Source organism: Dipodomys spectabilis, unplaced genomic scaffold (assembly GCF_019054845.1).
Source record: "Dipodomys spectabilis isolate Male_0828 unplaced genomic scaffold, ASM1905484v1 ptg000003l, whole genome shotgun sequence".
NCBI classification, from domain to species: Eukaryota; Metazoa; Chordata; class Mammalia; order Rodentia; family Heteromyidae; genus Dipodomys; species Dipodomys spectabilis.
In genome coordinates this window covers 13,321,023-13,336,256 of record NW_024870680.1, presented here as the reverse complement: position 1 = coordinate 13,336,256, position 15,234 = coordinate 13,321,023, and the positions used below count along the sequence as shown (strand labels likewise).

The 15,234-nt window shown below is 38.5% G+C and overlaps 1 protein-coding gene across 2 annotated transcripts in view; it reads left to right on the top strand.

Moving 5' to 3' along the window:
* Uvrag (UV radiation resistance associated) overlaps nucleotides 1-15,234 on the top strand; it is a 317,269-nt gene that overhangs the window by 73,954 nt on the left and 228,081 nt on the right. For both annotated transcript variants that reach the window (XM_042689000.1, XM_042689006.1), the window contains one exon: nucleotides 3,531-3,605. In XM_042689000.1, coding sequence (XP_042544934.1) covers nucleotides 3,531-3,605 — 75 coding nt within the window. The remainder of the gene's footprint in view (nucleotides 1-3,530; nucleotides 3,606-15,234) is intronic.

Sequence of the window (15,234 nt, the reverse complement as noted above, 5' to 3'; positions counted from 1 at the left end):
TTTTTCTTTCAAAGTAGGCTATTTCATTTGAGATTTTAAATGTATTGGTATAGTTTTTCACAGTATGTCTTTGTCTTTTGGATATGTGTAGGATCTATAATGCTCCTGTTTTGTTCTTGCTGTCATATTTTTTGTTTTGTCTTGATCACTTTTTTTTATTGTGAAAATACTGTACAGAGGGGTTACAATTACATGGGCAAGATAATGAGTACATTTCTTATCAAGCATTGTAGCCTTCTTCTTTGTTTCTCCTTCTCATCCCTTCCCATCTTGATCACTTTTATTAGAGATTTATGAACTTTTAACTTTTCAAAAGCTAATATTTAACTTCATTAATTGTATTTGTTTACAATTTCATTGATTTGTTTTTATATTAATATTATTTGCATGCTTTAGGCTTAATTCACTTTTTGCTAGTTTCTTTTGGGAGTTACCAATTTGAAACTTCATTTGTTTTTAGGATCAGCACATACTAAACATTTCTTATAAGCACTGCTTTAGCTATATATCCCACAAACTTGGATATTGTATTTTCACTTAATTCTAAATATTTTCTAATTTTTCTTTGTTTCCTCTTGGAATCAGAGAATATTTAGAGGCATATTGTTTAATTTTCCAACTTTTATGGACTTTCCAGATTTGCTTCTGCTGTTGATTTCTGCTGAGTTTAGAGAAAATTCCTTGTATAATTTCAATACTTTTTACTTTTAAAAGGTTTATGACTCCAGGTATTTACTCTATGTTGGTGAAGGTTCCATGTTTGTGTTATGTAGGTTCTGCTATGACTGAATGCAGTGTTTTACAATACTAGTTAGGCTATATTGGTCTGGATTAAATTCTGAATGATGCATTAAATCAAGGAGAGAAATAAAGATGAGAGTAGGATCAGAAATAAGATGTAGCAGAGCTAGATCTACTCCCTTCATTTTCAATTGAGTGATGCTAGAACTTGTCAGAAGTCACATATGCATGCCAGAGCTACATAGGAAACCCACACTTCCTGCAGTCTTTATAGCTTGTCATTACTTTGTCCTTAGAAATCCTGAACTAAGCTGGGCTGGATGTGCATTTTGAAGACAGAGTCAGGGGATTTTGGAAATAGTCAAGATGGAAAAAGTTTGTTGATATTGCTTGCACGGGCCATTGTAGTATCTTAACTTATATGAGATAACAGAATCCTTATGTTTAGTTCAGTTTTCAGAGCTGTGTTTACAATAGCAGCACATGGAGTGGTTCAGTTTTTTTTTACATATACATAATGATTGGGAGCTTTTTGAAAATCAAGAGTCCAAGTATTATTTCCTCAGTATTTAAGTGAGAAAACAGGAGCACAGAGAGATTAAATGATTTGTTGATGGTTACACAGTGATTAGTGGACTTATGTAATTACTGTTTCCTTGGCACAGATTGTATTTGTTCCTCATTTTACTAATTTGGATCAGCTGGGGCTGGGAAGGTAGCTCAGTGGTAGAGCGCTTGCCTTGTATGCATGAGGACCTGGGTTCGATTCCTCAGCACCACATAAGCAGAAAAAAAAAGCCGGAAGTGGCGCTGTGGCTCAAGTGGTAGAGTGCTAGCCTTGAGCTGAAGAGCTGAGGGACAAGGCCTAGGCCCAGAGTTCAGGCCCCATGACTGGACCCCCCCCCCCAAAAAAAAAAAAAAAAAAAACTAATTTGGATCAGCTGTCTTACAAAGTGTGTTGGTTTTTATAACAAGATATGAGGTTGTGATTGGATTGATATAACACTATAATCTGTAGTTTCCATATTGGAATTCTAGCATTATTATTATAGTCAGTTATCTTTAATTAGTAGAGGATAGCAATTACTGAAATTTTTAATACGACTTTTTCCCTAGGTATATAAGTGGGTAAAATATTTTATGTTTATAAACCTTCAGTCCCACTTAATCTTGCAACTCATTTCATAATGCTTTCTTGTTTCCTTTTAAAGATGAAAAGCTTCCTGAAGCCGGGCACTGGTAGCTCACGCCTGTAATCCTAGCTACTCAGGAGGCTGAGATCTGAGGATCGAGGTTCAAAGCCAGCCCGGGCAAGAAAGTCCATGAGACTCTTTATCTCCAATGAACCACCAGAAAACCGGAAGTGGCGCTGTAGCTCAAGTAGTAGAGTGCTAGCCTTGAGCTGAAGAGCTGAGGGACAGTGCCCAGGCCTAGAGTTCAAGCCCCAGGACCGACCAAAAAAAAAAAAAAAAAGAAAAGCTTCCTGAAATTGATTATAGCTTTCATTAGACATCTGTGATTGCAGACTCATCTTCACTAGTGTATTAAATTCAGTAAATGATATGGATGAACAAGAAACATGGGGCTAAGTTTGCTTTTATGATAGAGTAGGAAATGTAGAAGTCACATAAATGTTCACAGAGCTATTTTGGTGATAGCTTTGGTGGCCCTTTCAGTAGTTAGTGAAGGGATCACATATTCGAGTATTCCCTTTGTTCTAATGCTTGAATTCTCTTTACTTAATTAATTAACTAGTTAGCTAAATAGTTTTTTTTTGTGGTATTAGGGATTGAACCAGGGCCCCTCATGCTTGCTAGGCAAGTGCTCTGCCTTAAAGCTACTCTGTCAGCTTATGAACTTTCATTTAAATCTTGCACAGCAGAAGCTTTTTTTTTGGGGGGGGGTGGTAATGCTGTGACTTTTCTGAGAAAAATAACTATATTTATGCGTTTCACATTGGACACCTTATATTGAGTTATCTTAAGATTTTAATTTTAGTTTGTTTTCCAGCTCTTTCTCCCCTTCCTCCTACCGCCCTTCCTGGTTTTTATGAGACAGGGTCTTATTAGATAGCCCAGGCTGGCCTTGATCTTGTGATCCTTCTTTCTCTGCTTTACTGATTGCTGGGATTATTCTGGGATTAAAGGATGGGCACAGCTAGGTCTTTAATATTTTAGTTATGTTCCTCTCGCTGTTGAGTGTTTGTTAGTTAAATCAGTTGTATCTCAAAGAGAACTGGTATGCAGACAATTAAGACTCTATGATATTATTTTCTTTAACTGTTTTCTTGAAAACAGGAAAGTATTCATATTTTATGTTTGTTTTTGAAGGCTTCATATTAAAGCATTCATACAGACTTACTGGCTTATTTCCTTTGAGATCAGAGCATGCTTCTGAATCCCCTGTCCTTCCCACAGCTGTTCTGACACCCTTCAGAGATGCTTCTGAAAAATAATTTTCTAAATGTTTCTGGAAAATTATATGTAAATACGACCTGGGATCTTGAAGTACTTTAGTACTTTTGTGAGACCTTTGACTAAAGAAGTAAATGCTCCAACAATCACCTGTTTTTTTTTGTTTTTGTTTTTTACAATTGGCTAATTGTTTTCTGCTAGTTTGTTTAGATATATAGCCAGCCTCTTTCTCAGCGTTGAAATGAGTCCTGTTTCTCCAATACATTCAAGTGTGATTGGAAGTGCAAAGCCCCGAGTTGAAACACCAGTATAAGCAAAACCCCCCAAATACATGATTGGAATGAGAACTAATAGTGTGCTTTCCTCCTTTCTTAGATTCATGCCCGAAACCAAAATGAAATAATTTTTGGGCTAAATGATGGCTACTACGGTGCTCCCTTAGAACATAAGGTAAGAGGATTCTCTTAATGTTGTGGGGTTTGGTTACTGCAGGTGTGCCTGTCACCTGGGTTGATAGAATCCTGAAACACTCTCTGTAAACACAATTATGTTTTATAAAGGATCTCTGTGGTATAGGTTGAATCTTTTTAAGGTAAAAATTGTTTTGTAAGATATAAAGCCATTCCAACAAACTTGTCCAAATTCAGAAACATTGAACTTATACCTTGCATTCTCTCAGACCACAAGGGAATAAAATTAGAACTCAACACCAAAAGCCACCAAAGAAAGTCCTGTAACACATGGAGGCTGAACAATACACTGCTGAATCACGAGTGGGTCATGGAAGAAATTAGAAAGGAAATTCAAATGTTCATGATATTCAACAAAACTGAACACACAAAATACCAGCTCCTCTGGGACACAGCAAAGGCAGTACTCAGGGGCAAGTTTATAGCTCTGAGTTCCTACATCAACAAATTGGAGAGATTTGAAACCAACAATTTAATGAGGCATCTGAGCCTCCTTGAAAAAGAGCAGCAAGATAAACCCCAATACAGTAGACGGAAAGAAAGAATTAAAATTAAATCAGAATTAAATGAATTAGAATCCAAAAAAATCATAGAAAGAATCAATACAATAAAGAGTTGGTTCTTCGAAAAAATTAACAAAATTGACAGACCCTTAGCAAATCTTACTAGAAAAAGAAGAGAACACACCCAAATAAATTCAGAGATGAGAATGGAAACATAACCATAGAAACAAAAAAGATTCAGAACATTATATGGGAATACTTCTCAAAACTTTATGCTAATAAGTTTGAGAACTTGGCAGAAATGGACCTTTTCCTAGCAAATATTGACATGCCGAAATTAAATCAAGATGAGTTAAACCATCTTAACAGGCCCATATCAAGTATTGAAATAGAAACAGCAATAAGAGACCTCTGATCTAAGAAAAGCCCAGGACCAGATGGTTTTACAGCGGAATTCTACAAGGCATTCAAAGCAGTGCTCACACCAATACTCCTCCAACTCTTCAATGAAATTGAAAGAGAAAGTTACTACCGAACTCATTCTATGAAGCCATCATAACCCTCATCCCAAAACCAGGCAGGGACTCATCAAACTATAGGCCCATTTCTTTGATGAACATTGATGCAAAACTTCTCAACAAAATTTTGGCCAATCGACTTCAACAATTCATCCAAAAAATCATACACCACGATCAAACAGGATTCATTTCAGGGATGCAAAGCTGGTTCAATATACGCAAATCAATTAATATAATTCATCCCATCAACAGGAGCAAGGATAAGAACCACATGGTTATCTCAATAGATGCAGAAAAAGCATTTGACAAGATCCAACACCTCTTTATGATGAAGGTTCTGGAAAAATTAGGAATCCATAGAACATTCCTCAATACAATAAAGGCTGTATATGACAAACCTACAGCCAGCATTGTAGTTGAAAAACTAAAGCCATTTCCTCTTAACTCAGGAACGAGACAAAGATGTCCACTCTCTCCACTTCTCTTCAATCTAGTATTAGAATGCCTAGCTACAGCAATAAGACAAGATGCAAACATAAAGGGGATCCAAATAGGAAAAGAAGAAGTAAAATTCTCCCTCTTTGCAGATGACATGATCTTGTATTTAAAGAATCCCACAGACTCCACTCCCAAATTACTCAAGCTGATTCAAAACTTTGGCAAAGTAGCAGGGTATAAAATTAACCCTAAAAAATCAATGGCTTTTCTATATACCAACAATGAGAAAAGTGTGGCTGAAATTAGGAAAGCAACTCCATTCGTCATAGCCCCACAAAAAATAAAATACCTAGGAATTAGCTTAACCAAAGAAGTGAAGGACCTCTATGATGAAAACTTTAAAAACTTGAAAAAGGAAATCAAAATAGAACTTAGAATGTGGCAAAAACTCCCATGCTCCTGGATTGGAAAGATGAACGTTGTGAAAATGGCAATGCTTCCCAAGGCTATCTACAAATTCTTTTTTTTTTTTTTTTTTGTCCAGTCGTGGGGCCTGAACTCTGGGCCTGGGCGCTGTCCCTCAGCTCTTCAGCTCAAGGCTAGTGCTCTACCACTTGAGCCACAGCACCACTTCCAGCTTTTTTTCTTTTTGCTTATGTGGTGCTGAGGAATCGAACCCAGGGCCTCAGGCATGCAAGGCAAGCGCTCTACCACTGAGCCACCTTCCCAGCCCCCTATCTGCAAATTCAATGCAATACCTATCAATATTCTAACCTCATTCTTCAAGGAAATAGAAGAGGCAATCCAAAAATTCATATGGAACAATAAAAGACCCCGAATAGCTAAAACGATCTTCAACAGAAAGAACAGTGCTGAAGGAATATCAATACCAAATTTCAAACTCTACTACAAAGCCATATTAATCAAAACAACTTGGTACTGGCACAAGAACAGACCTCAGGACCAATGGAATAGAATTGAAAACCCAGAAATGAACCTACAAACCTATAGCCATCTAATCTTCGATAAGGGAGCTAAAAAAATAGAATGGAAGAAAGACAGCCTCTTCAGTAAATGGTGCTGACAAAATTGGTTAACTACTTGCAGAAAACTAAAGCTGAATCCTTAAATATCACCCTGCACCAGAATCAACTCCAAATGGATCAAAGACCTCGGAGTCAAAGCAGACACCCTGAAAGCATTACAGGATGGAATAGGAGAAACCCTAGGTCTTGTTGGCACAGACTGAAATTTTCTTAATAGAGACCCAGAAACAACAAATCAAAGAAAGGTTGGACAAATGTGATTGCATGAAATTGCAGAGCTTCTGCATGGCAAAGGACATAGCTAGCAAGATTAATAGAAAGCCCACGGATTGGGAGAAGATCTTCACTAGCCTTACAACAGACAAGGGTCTCATATTGAAAATATACCTGGAACTCAAAAAATTAAATCCCCCAACAACCAATCTTCAAAGAAACAACTGCCCAATAAATAAGTGGGCTAAAGATTTAAAGAGAAACTTCTCTGAAGAGGAAAGAAGGATGGCTAATAGACACATCAAGAAATGCTCAACCTTCCTAGTCATAAAAGAAATGCAAATCAAAACAACATTGAGATACCACCTCACCCCAGTTAGAATGGCTAGAATCAAGAACTCTAATAACAACAGATGCTGGAGGGGATGTGGCCAAAAGGGAACCTTACTGCGTTGTTGGTGGGAGTGTAAACTTGTTCAACGACTTTGGAAAGCAGTATGGAGGTTCCTCAAAAGACTCCACATAGAGCTCCCCTATGACCCAGCAATCCCACTTTTGGGCATTTACCCAAATGATCACAAACAAGGCCACACTAAAGCTACCAGCACAAACATGTTTATTGTAGCATTATTTACCATAGCTAAGATATGGTACCAACCCAGATGCCCCTCAGTAGATGAATGGATCAAGAAAATGTGGTATATAGACACAATGGAATTCTATGCCTTCATCAGAAAGAATGACATTGCCCCATTTGTTAGGAAATGGATAGACTTGGAAAAAATTACATGAAGTGAAGTAAGCCAGGCCCAAAGAAACTTAAGTCCCATGGTTTCCCTTATTTGCAATAACTAGTATATTTCTGAGTCAAGCAGAAAAGGTCAGATAAGTTGAAGTTAGGAAATGAACCCTAAGATATGTATTCAAATGTTTTTTTTTTCTTTCAGGTGATTGTTTCTAACACATTTATAAGATTATTTCTTTGTTGCTTTGTATGTCCTTCCCCCATGGTATAACCCCTGCTTTCACTGTGTTTGATGTTGGTATAATTTGTGGAGGGGAAGGGAAAAAACAAATCGTTTAAATAGGGATACAGGTGGATCCATTGCAACAATGAGATGTACAAGTCGTTATGTGGAAAAACGAACTTTACAACTTTGGTGGGGGCGGGGAGGTTGGGAAGAGATGGGAAGGGGAAACAAAGGAAGAGGCTACAATGCTTGATGAGAAATTACTCATTATCTTGCCCATGTAATTGTAACCCCGCTGTACAGTATTTTCACAATAAAAAAAAAGAAAAAGAGAGAGAAAAAGATATAAAGACATTCCAATTAATCTTTTCTAAATCCAGGCTATATTCCTTTGGAAAACATAAGCTAGCTGTGTTCTGTTATGCTACATAATTCTTTTGAGGTTAGAATTGAATAATGGGGTGTGTGTGTGTGTGTGTGTGTGTGTGTGTGTGTGTGTGTGTGTGTGTGTGTGTGTGTGTGTGTGTGTACGCGCGTGCATATATGAGTTATAGGGCTTAATTTAGGGCCTCATGTTCTCACTTAGCTTTTTTCAAGTCCTAGGGCTTAAACTCTGGCCATGGGTTCTATCTCTGAACTTCTTTTGTTCAAGGCTAGTGCTCTGTCACTTGAGCCACAGCTCCACTTTCAACCTTTTCTGAGTAGTTTACTCGGATGTCCCTCAGTAGATGAATGGTCAAAGAATCTGTGCTTTCATCAGAAAGAAAGAATGACATTGCCCCCAAAATCATATTAAGTAAAGTAGGCCAGACCCAAAGAAACATAGGTTGCATGGTTTCCCTCATTTGTAATAATTAGTATACTCCTAGGATAGCCCTAGCAGAGAGGATCATAACAGTTCAATACCTATATATATATTACCATATAAACGGATGCTAATTGGATGAGCTCCAAGACATGGCAACAAGAGATTTTTGTTTTTAAGTCTGCTGTTTGCAGTTATCCCCTTCACCCCCCCCCCCTGCAAAAAACAAACCCCAACCTGGTTTGATTTGGGGAAGGGAAGGGGAACTACAGAAATGGGACAAAGGGTGAACCAGTGCCACAGTGATACTCACTAGATACTATGTTAGAAATGATTTTTACAACTTGGAGGGGGGGAGGAATGCAGGAGAAAACGAGGGAGGAGGTAGGGTAACATTGTTTGAAAAGAAATGTACTTATTACTTTACTTGTGGAAGTATAACTCCTCTGTACATCACCTTTATAATAAAAAAAAATTCTTTTGGAGCCAGAAAAAAAGAGTATCATGGTCTGTCTTGCCCCCACTGGCTTCAAATAGCTAGGATTACAGACATGTATTACTGTGTCCTAACTGGAAGCTATTTAATACAATTAAAATCTTGGTCTAAATTATATCCCAAGAATTCTAATCTTTTATTAGTAGCCTCTATTGGCATTATAAGATAATGATATGAGTTTCTTAATTTTGTGCAGTAAAATTTTATATAGTTGACAAATCAATTACAGACAGAGAATTGAATATGTGACAATGAACTCTTGATAGTGTTTTTTTCTCTCTGGTCAATAAACATCAAGTGTCTACTACATACCTATTATTAAACTAAATACTGTGAGAAATAACCAAAACATTTAAAATACAGATTGGTGACTTTATATTTTTCATTAAAAAATAAGACTGTGTATTCCAGTTTATAAATTGGCTGATTTTGGAAATTCATCTTGATATCAGTTGTTTAGGTCTTGCAGGTACTTGAAGGTGGAACTTTTTAACTTGAAGAGTACTCAGGAAGAGGTTTTAGTGTTTGGAAACTATGGAGAATCAAAGAGGAGGAACAACATTGTAGCTTGAGACTGGGGTGGGAGGAGGTTGGTACATCTAACTGCATGTCTCAGAGATGTTCACCAGGTGCATTTACCTGAGAGGATGGCTACAGGGGTAGGCAAGAAATAAAAAGCTTTTGGTCTAAAAAGCCAGAAACTTTTTTATGATCCCAATTTAAGATTTTTCCTTTAATTACACATAGGGTTATTTTGGTCTTAACACCCTTTTGGCAGTCACTTTCTTTTGGAGCATTGCTGTCAACTATTTTGGATAACTGTACACTTTATAGTGTTTAAGAACATGGGTATTTGGCTGGGTGCTGATGGCTTATGCCTATAATTTGAGCTACTCAGTAGGCTGAGATCAGGATCAAAGTTTAAAGCCAGCCTGGAAACAAAGTTTGTGAGACTTTTCTCCCATTCACCACCAAAAAACTGAAAGTGGGGGTGTGGTTCCAGTGGAAGAGCGCCGGTCTTGAGGGAAAAAGCTTAGGGACAGTGCCCTGGCCCTGAGTTCAAGCCCTAGGACTGGCACAAAAAACAAACAAAAAAGAATGTGGATTTTTAGAGCTAGTTATAGTGGCATATGTGCTTGTAATCTCAGCTATTTGGAAGGTGAAGACCGAAAGATTATGGTTTGTGGCTAACCGAAAAGTTATTGAAACCCTATGTCAAAAAATGGCTTCATTCATTCATTCATTCATTCATTCATTCATTCATTCGTTCATTCATTTATGGTTGTGGGACTTGAACTCAGGTTCTGGGCGCTGTCCCTGAGCCTCTCTGTGTTCAAGTCTAGCGCTCTACCACTTGAGCCACGGTGCAATGTCTGATTTTTGAGTGGTTAATTCGAGTCTGCCCAGGCTGACTTGGAACGATGATATGCATGTCGCAGCTTCCTAAGTACCTAGGATTACAGTTGTGAGCCACTGGTGCCCAGCTGGCTTTTGTTTTTGAAAAGAGCTAGTGACTTAGCTTAAGCACAAGGCCAGTGTCACACACACAGTCACACACAGACATGCACAGTTCTGGTGGTTGTTCTAGATATGACTACTGCTTATTTATAAGATCTGTGCAAATTTAGCCATCTCTGAGTTTGTTTTCTCATATGTAAATACAGGTAGCAGTCTGTCCTTCATCCTAAGTTACTTTGAAAATTAATAGCATAAATGTATATGATGAGCCTGGCACGGGACTGGAGTTCAGTATGGGAACTAGTATTCACTGAGCTGTAAGCCCTTTGATGAGTGTTAACAGCTCTGATATTTACCGATGTGTCAGATGGTAACCCTAGCACAGTACCTGATATGGTGTTAGGTGCTCAATAAAACATCATCAGTGAATGCTTTCTGGGTTTAGAATTGCCATAGCAATTATTAGGAATAAAAATTTTAGGAGATGACTTTTATTCTACATTATTTTTCCCCTACCCTCTACTTTTAGTAATTTATTTTGTAAAACCCATATTGGCATAACTTTTAGATCTTGGGCTATTGAAAAGTATAAAAAAATTAGGCCAGGCAATATTGCCTGAGGCAATCCACAAAGTCAATGCAATACTCATCAAAATACCAATGTCATTCTTCACTGAGATAGAGAAAACAATCCAAAAATTCAGATGGAACCACAAAAGGCACTGAATTGCAAAAGCAGTATTGGATCCAAAAAGTACTGTGGGATGTATAACAATTCCAGACTTCAAACTTTGCTGCAGAACTATAGTAATGAAAGCAGCTGGATATGATCACAAAAATAGGCCTGGGGACCATTGGAACAGAATAGAAGACCCAGAAATCAACATACAATCCTATAACCATCTAATATTTGATAAGGGAGCCAAAATCATAGACTGGAAGAAAGATAGCTCTTCAACACATGGTACTGGGAAGATATCCACTGGATATCCATAAGCAGAAAACTGAAACTGAATCCTTATGTGTCACCTCCTAATATCAGTTAAAAATGGATCAAATACTGTACTATAAGACCAGAAGCCTTGAAACTACAACAGGAAGGTGTAGGAGAAACATTAGAACTTCCCAGCACAGGCAGGAACTTTCCAAGTAAAGTACCTGGGGCTTGGCAAGTTAGAGAATTGACAAATGGGATTTCATAAAACTTAAGAAGTTTCTGCGTAGCAAAAAACTTACGTAGTTCTCTAGAATGTGAGAATATCTTTGCCAGTTACATGTCAGACAATGGCCTGATATTCATAATATACAAAGAACCCAAAAAACTAAACCCTCAAAGAATCAACAATCAAATTAATAAATGGGAAAACAAACTAAACAGACTTCTCAAAAGAAGAGGTAAAAATGGCCAGTCGAGGGACTGGGAAGGTGGCTCAGTGGTAGAGTGCTTGCCTTGCATGCTTGAGGCCCTGGGTTTGATTCCTCAGCACCACATAAGCAGAAAAAGCCAGAAGTGGTACTATGGCTCAAGTGGTAGAGCACTAGCCTTGAGCTGAAGAGCTAAGGGATATCACTCAGGCCCAGAGTTCAGGCCCCACGACCACCTGTGCTCCCCCTTCCCCTCACAAAAAAGGCCAGTAGACACATGCAGAAATACCCAACATCTCTGGCCATAAAGGAAATGTAAATCAAAACACCACAGATTCCATTTAACCCCTGTTAGAATGGCCAACATCACGAAAACAAATGATTACAGATACTGGCCAAGATGTGGCTGAAAGGGAATCCTAATACACTGTAAACTTGTTCAGCCACTCTGGAAAGCAGTGTGGAGGTTCCTCAAAAAATTAAATGTAGCATTACCCTATGATCCAGCAATTTGACTCCTGGGCATTTACCCAAAAGATTACAAATCAGGATACACTAAAGCTGTTGCACATGTTTATTCCAGTACTGTTCGCCATGGACACAGAATGGAATTAGTCCAGATGCCTTAGTGGATGAATGGCTCAAGAAAATGTATTCAATGTATATTCAATGTATATGAAAGTAGGAAACTAGGAAAATTGAAACTAGGAAAATTGAGGGGATGGGTTGGATTGGGAGGGATGAGGGAGAATGATGAAAGGGGTGACAATAAAGATGCATTGTATGTATAAATTGATTTGCTAAATATTGTAAAAATAGTTTTTAGAAAGCATTAAGATTAGGAATCTTTTTGCATATTTAAAACTACAGCAGCAATATCTCTACAGTCCACTAGATGGCACTGCTTTCTCATTTTAGTGGGGAAAAATAGGGAATGGAATTCAAGTCAAAAGGAATCAAATCTTTTCTAGCAAAACTCTCAGGAGATTGAAGTAGCAATTTAATGATGAACTTCACAAAAGTAACCACATAACTTGATCATCTTAAGTAAATTTTGAAGATTGAAGATTTAGGAACAACAGCAAGCTCAGGATTTAATACCTTGTACAAATGAAAGGTCCTTATTTTGTATTTTTTCAAGTCATAGCACTTTTAAAACTAGAAAACTTGACTCTTTTTTATATTTGTTTGGCAGTATGCTGGATTTTGAATCCAGGATTTGACACTTGCTAGGCAGAAATTCAGCTACTTGAGACACATTTCCAACCTTTTTGTTTTAGTCATTAAAAACAAAATAGGCTTGCTTTTTACTTGAATCTACCTGGAATATAATCTTCCTAGTTTGCTTCCTGCGATGGCTGGGATTACAAGAATATATCACCATGTCTAGCCTTTCTGTTGAGATGAGGTGTTGCTAACTTTGCCTGAGTGGGCCTCAGACTTTTATCTTTTCCTGTCTCAGCCTCCTAAGTAGTCTAGATTACGTGAGGCACCTTGCCTGGTCCCAAACCCCTGAATTCTTATCCCAGATACTCTTACTGTATTTCTTGAGCAAACCACATGGTCTCTCTTAGTTTTAGGCTCCTTTTTCCCCAAGTAAGGAAATCCTAAGTAACTAACTACTTTAGGAAGCCTATTAGGTGGTGTACTCCTATAAAGCAGGTGCGGTGGGAGTCTCATACTGGAAGAAGGATTGAAGTTTGAGGCCAGCCTAGTCTCCAACAAAACAAAAGAAAACCAGAATAACAACAACACTCCCATGTCACGTAGAAAACATTGGGGTATCTAGTCCATACCCCTATAGATGAAGAAACTGAGGCCTAGAGGATCGCATGAACTCTTTTTTTTTTTTAGTCTGTCATTAGGCTTGAACTCTGGGCTTAGGGCGCTATCCCACAGCTCTTCAGCTCAAGGCGAGCACTCTATCGCTTGAGCCACAGCGCCACTTCCAGTTTTCAAGTGGTTTATTGGAGATAAGAGTCTCACAGTTTCCTGCCTGGGCTGGCTATGAACCATGATCCTCAGATCTCAGCTTCCTGAGTAGCTAGGATGACAGGCGTGAGACACCGGCTCCCGGCATTGCATGAACTTGTCATGGCAAATTAGTTACATGTTGCAGATGATAACTTAGACATTGCTGAAAATATACTTGGGTGATTAGCATACGCAAACATGCATAGCACAGATATTAACATAATATTTAACATTAACATAATAGTATTTTCACCTCTCTTTTATCTTTAAGTATTTTCCCAAAAATGATTTCACTCCCTCCATTTGCTGGAAGGGAGAGTGACTCTGTGGGAGCTGAAGCGACTTACTTTGTGTTGACTCAGTCACTTCTATGCAGTGTATTGCTGTTCACTCTTTGCTCTGAAGCCTTTGGACATACTGTTAAAGATATTACCAAAGCATGTGTCTGTTTAGTATAGTTTTTGGAATCTATATCTCTCTAGTTTTTAGGGAGCACAAACTATCTTTGTTTTTCAGACACCAGCCTCAGAGTTGGTATCTTATAGGTATGTGATAAATAATTGTGGGATAAAGGAATGTCTAAGATACTGACTTAATTTAGTGGCAAAAGTTGGCATCAGAGCACATGTTCTCGGTCTTTTTTTTTTTTTGTCATTTGTGGGGCTTGAACTCTGGGCCTGAGTGCTGTCCCTCAGCTCTTCAGTTCAAGGCCAGCGCTCTACAGCTTGAGCTACAGCGCCACTTCCGGTTTTCTAGTGGTTTTTGGAGATAAGAGTCTCAGGGACTTTCCTCCCTGGCTGGCTTTGAACTGTGATCCTCAGATCTCAGCCTCCTGAGTAGCTAGAATTACAGGCATGAGCCACCGGTGCCCACCTTCTTCTTTTTTCTTGTACTATATTATCTGCAATGGAAAGGGCTAGATGGTTTTTATCATTTAATTTCTTCTGGACATTCTTCTGTCATTTCATTTCTTTTATTGTGATGAAATGCTGTTGGAGATATTTTCTTCTACTTACAGCAATTCAAATAGGCAAGTAGAAAAAGTGTTTTTGTTTTCAGGATGAATGTGCTAAAACCCAGAAAGTTAAGAAGTTTTTACTCAGCTAACTTTATAAATAAAACCAAGGAATTAAACAAATGCCTATTTCTTCTTGGTCCTCAGATTAATGGAGCTAACTTGTTTCTAGAGCACAGCCCGTCCAGCACACAAGCAGAACATTCAGAATAAGGATCAAGTGTCCTGAGTATAGCTTTTAACAACAGAGCTGGATAGGCCTTTTAGTACATCATCAAGGAAAAGTTGGAAAATGATAAAAACTTCTTTTTTTTTTTCTTTTTTTTTTGGGGGGTCCGGTCGTGGGGCCTGAACTCTGGGCCTGGACGCTGTCCCTCAGCTCTTCAGCTAAAGGCTAGCGCTCTACCACTTCAGCCATAGCGCCACTTCCGGCTTTTTTCTTTTTGCTTATGTGGTGCTGAGGAATCGAACCCAGGGCCTCTGGCATGCAAGGCAAGCACTCTACCACTGAGCCACCTTCCCAGCCCCAAAAACTTCTTTTCTTGTACATACATCATCTCCCGATCTCATTACCAAAGAGAAGAAACAGATTGGACAAACTATCAGTGATTGTAATCTTTGCTAGTTTTTTTTTTTTTTTTTTTTTTGGTTGGTCTTGGAACCTGAACTCTGGGCCTGGGCTCTGTCCCTCAGCTCTTCAGCTCAAGGCTAGCACTCTACCACTTGAGCCACAGAGCCACTTCCGGCTTTTTCTGCTCATGTGGTGCTGAGGAATCAAACCTAGGGCCTCACGCATGCACGGCAAGC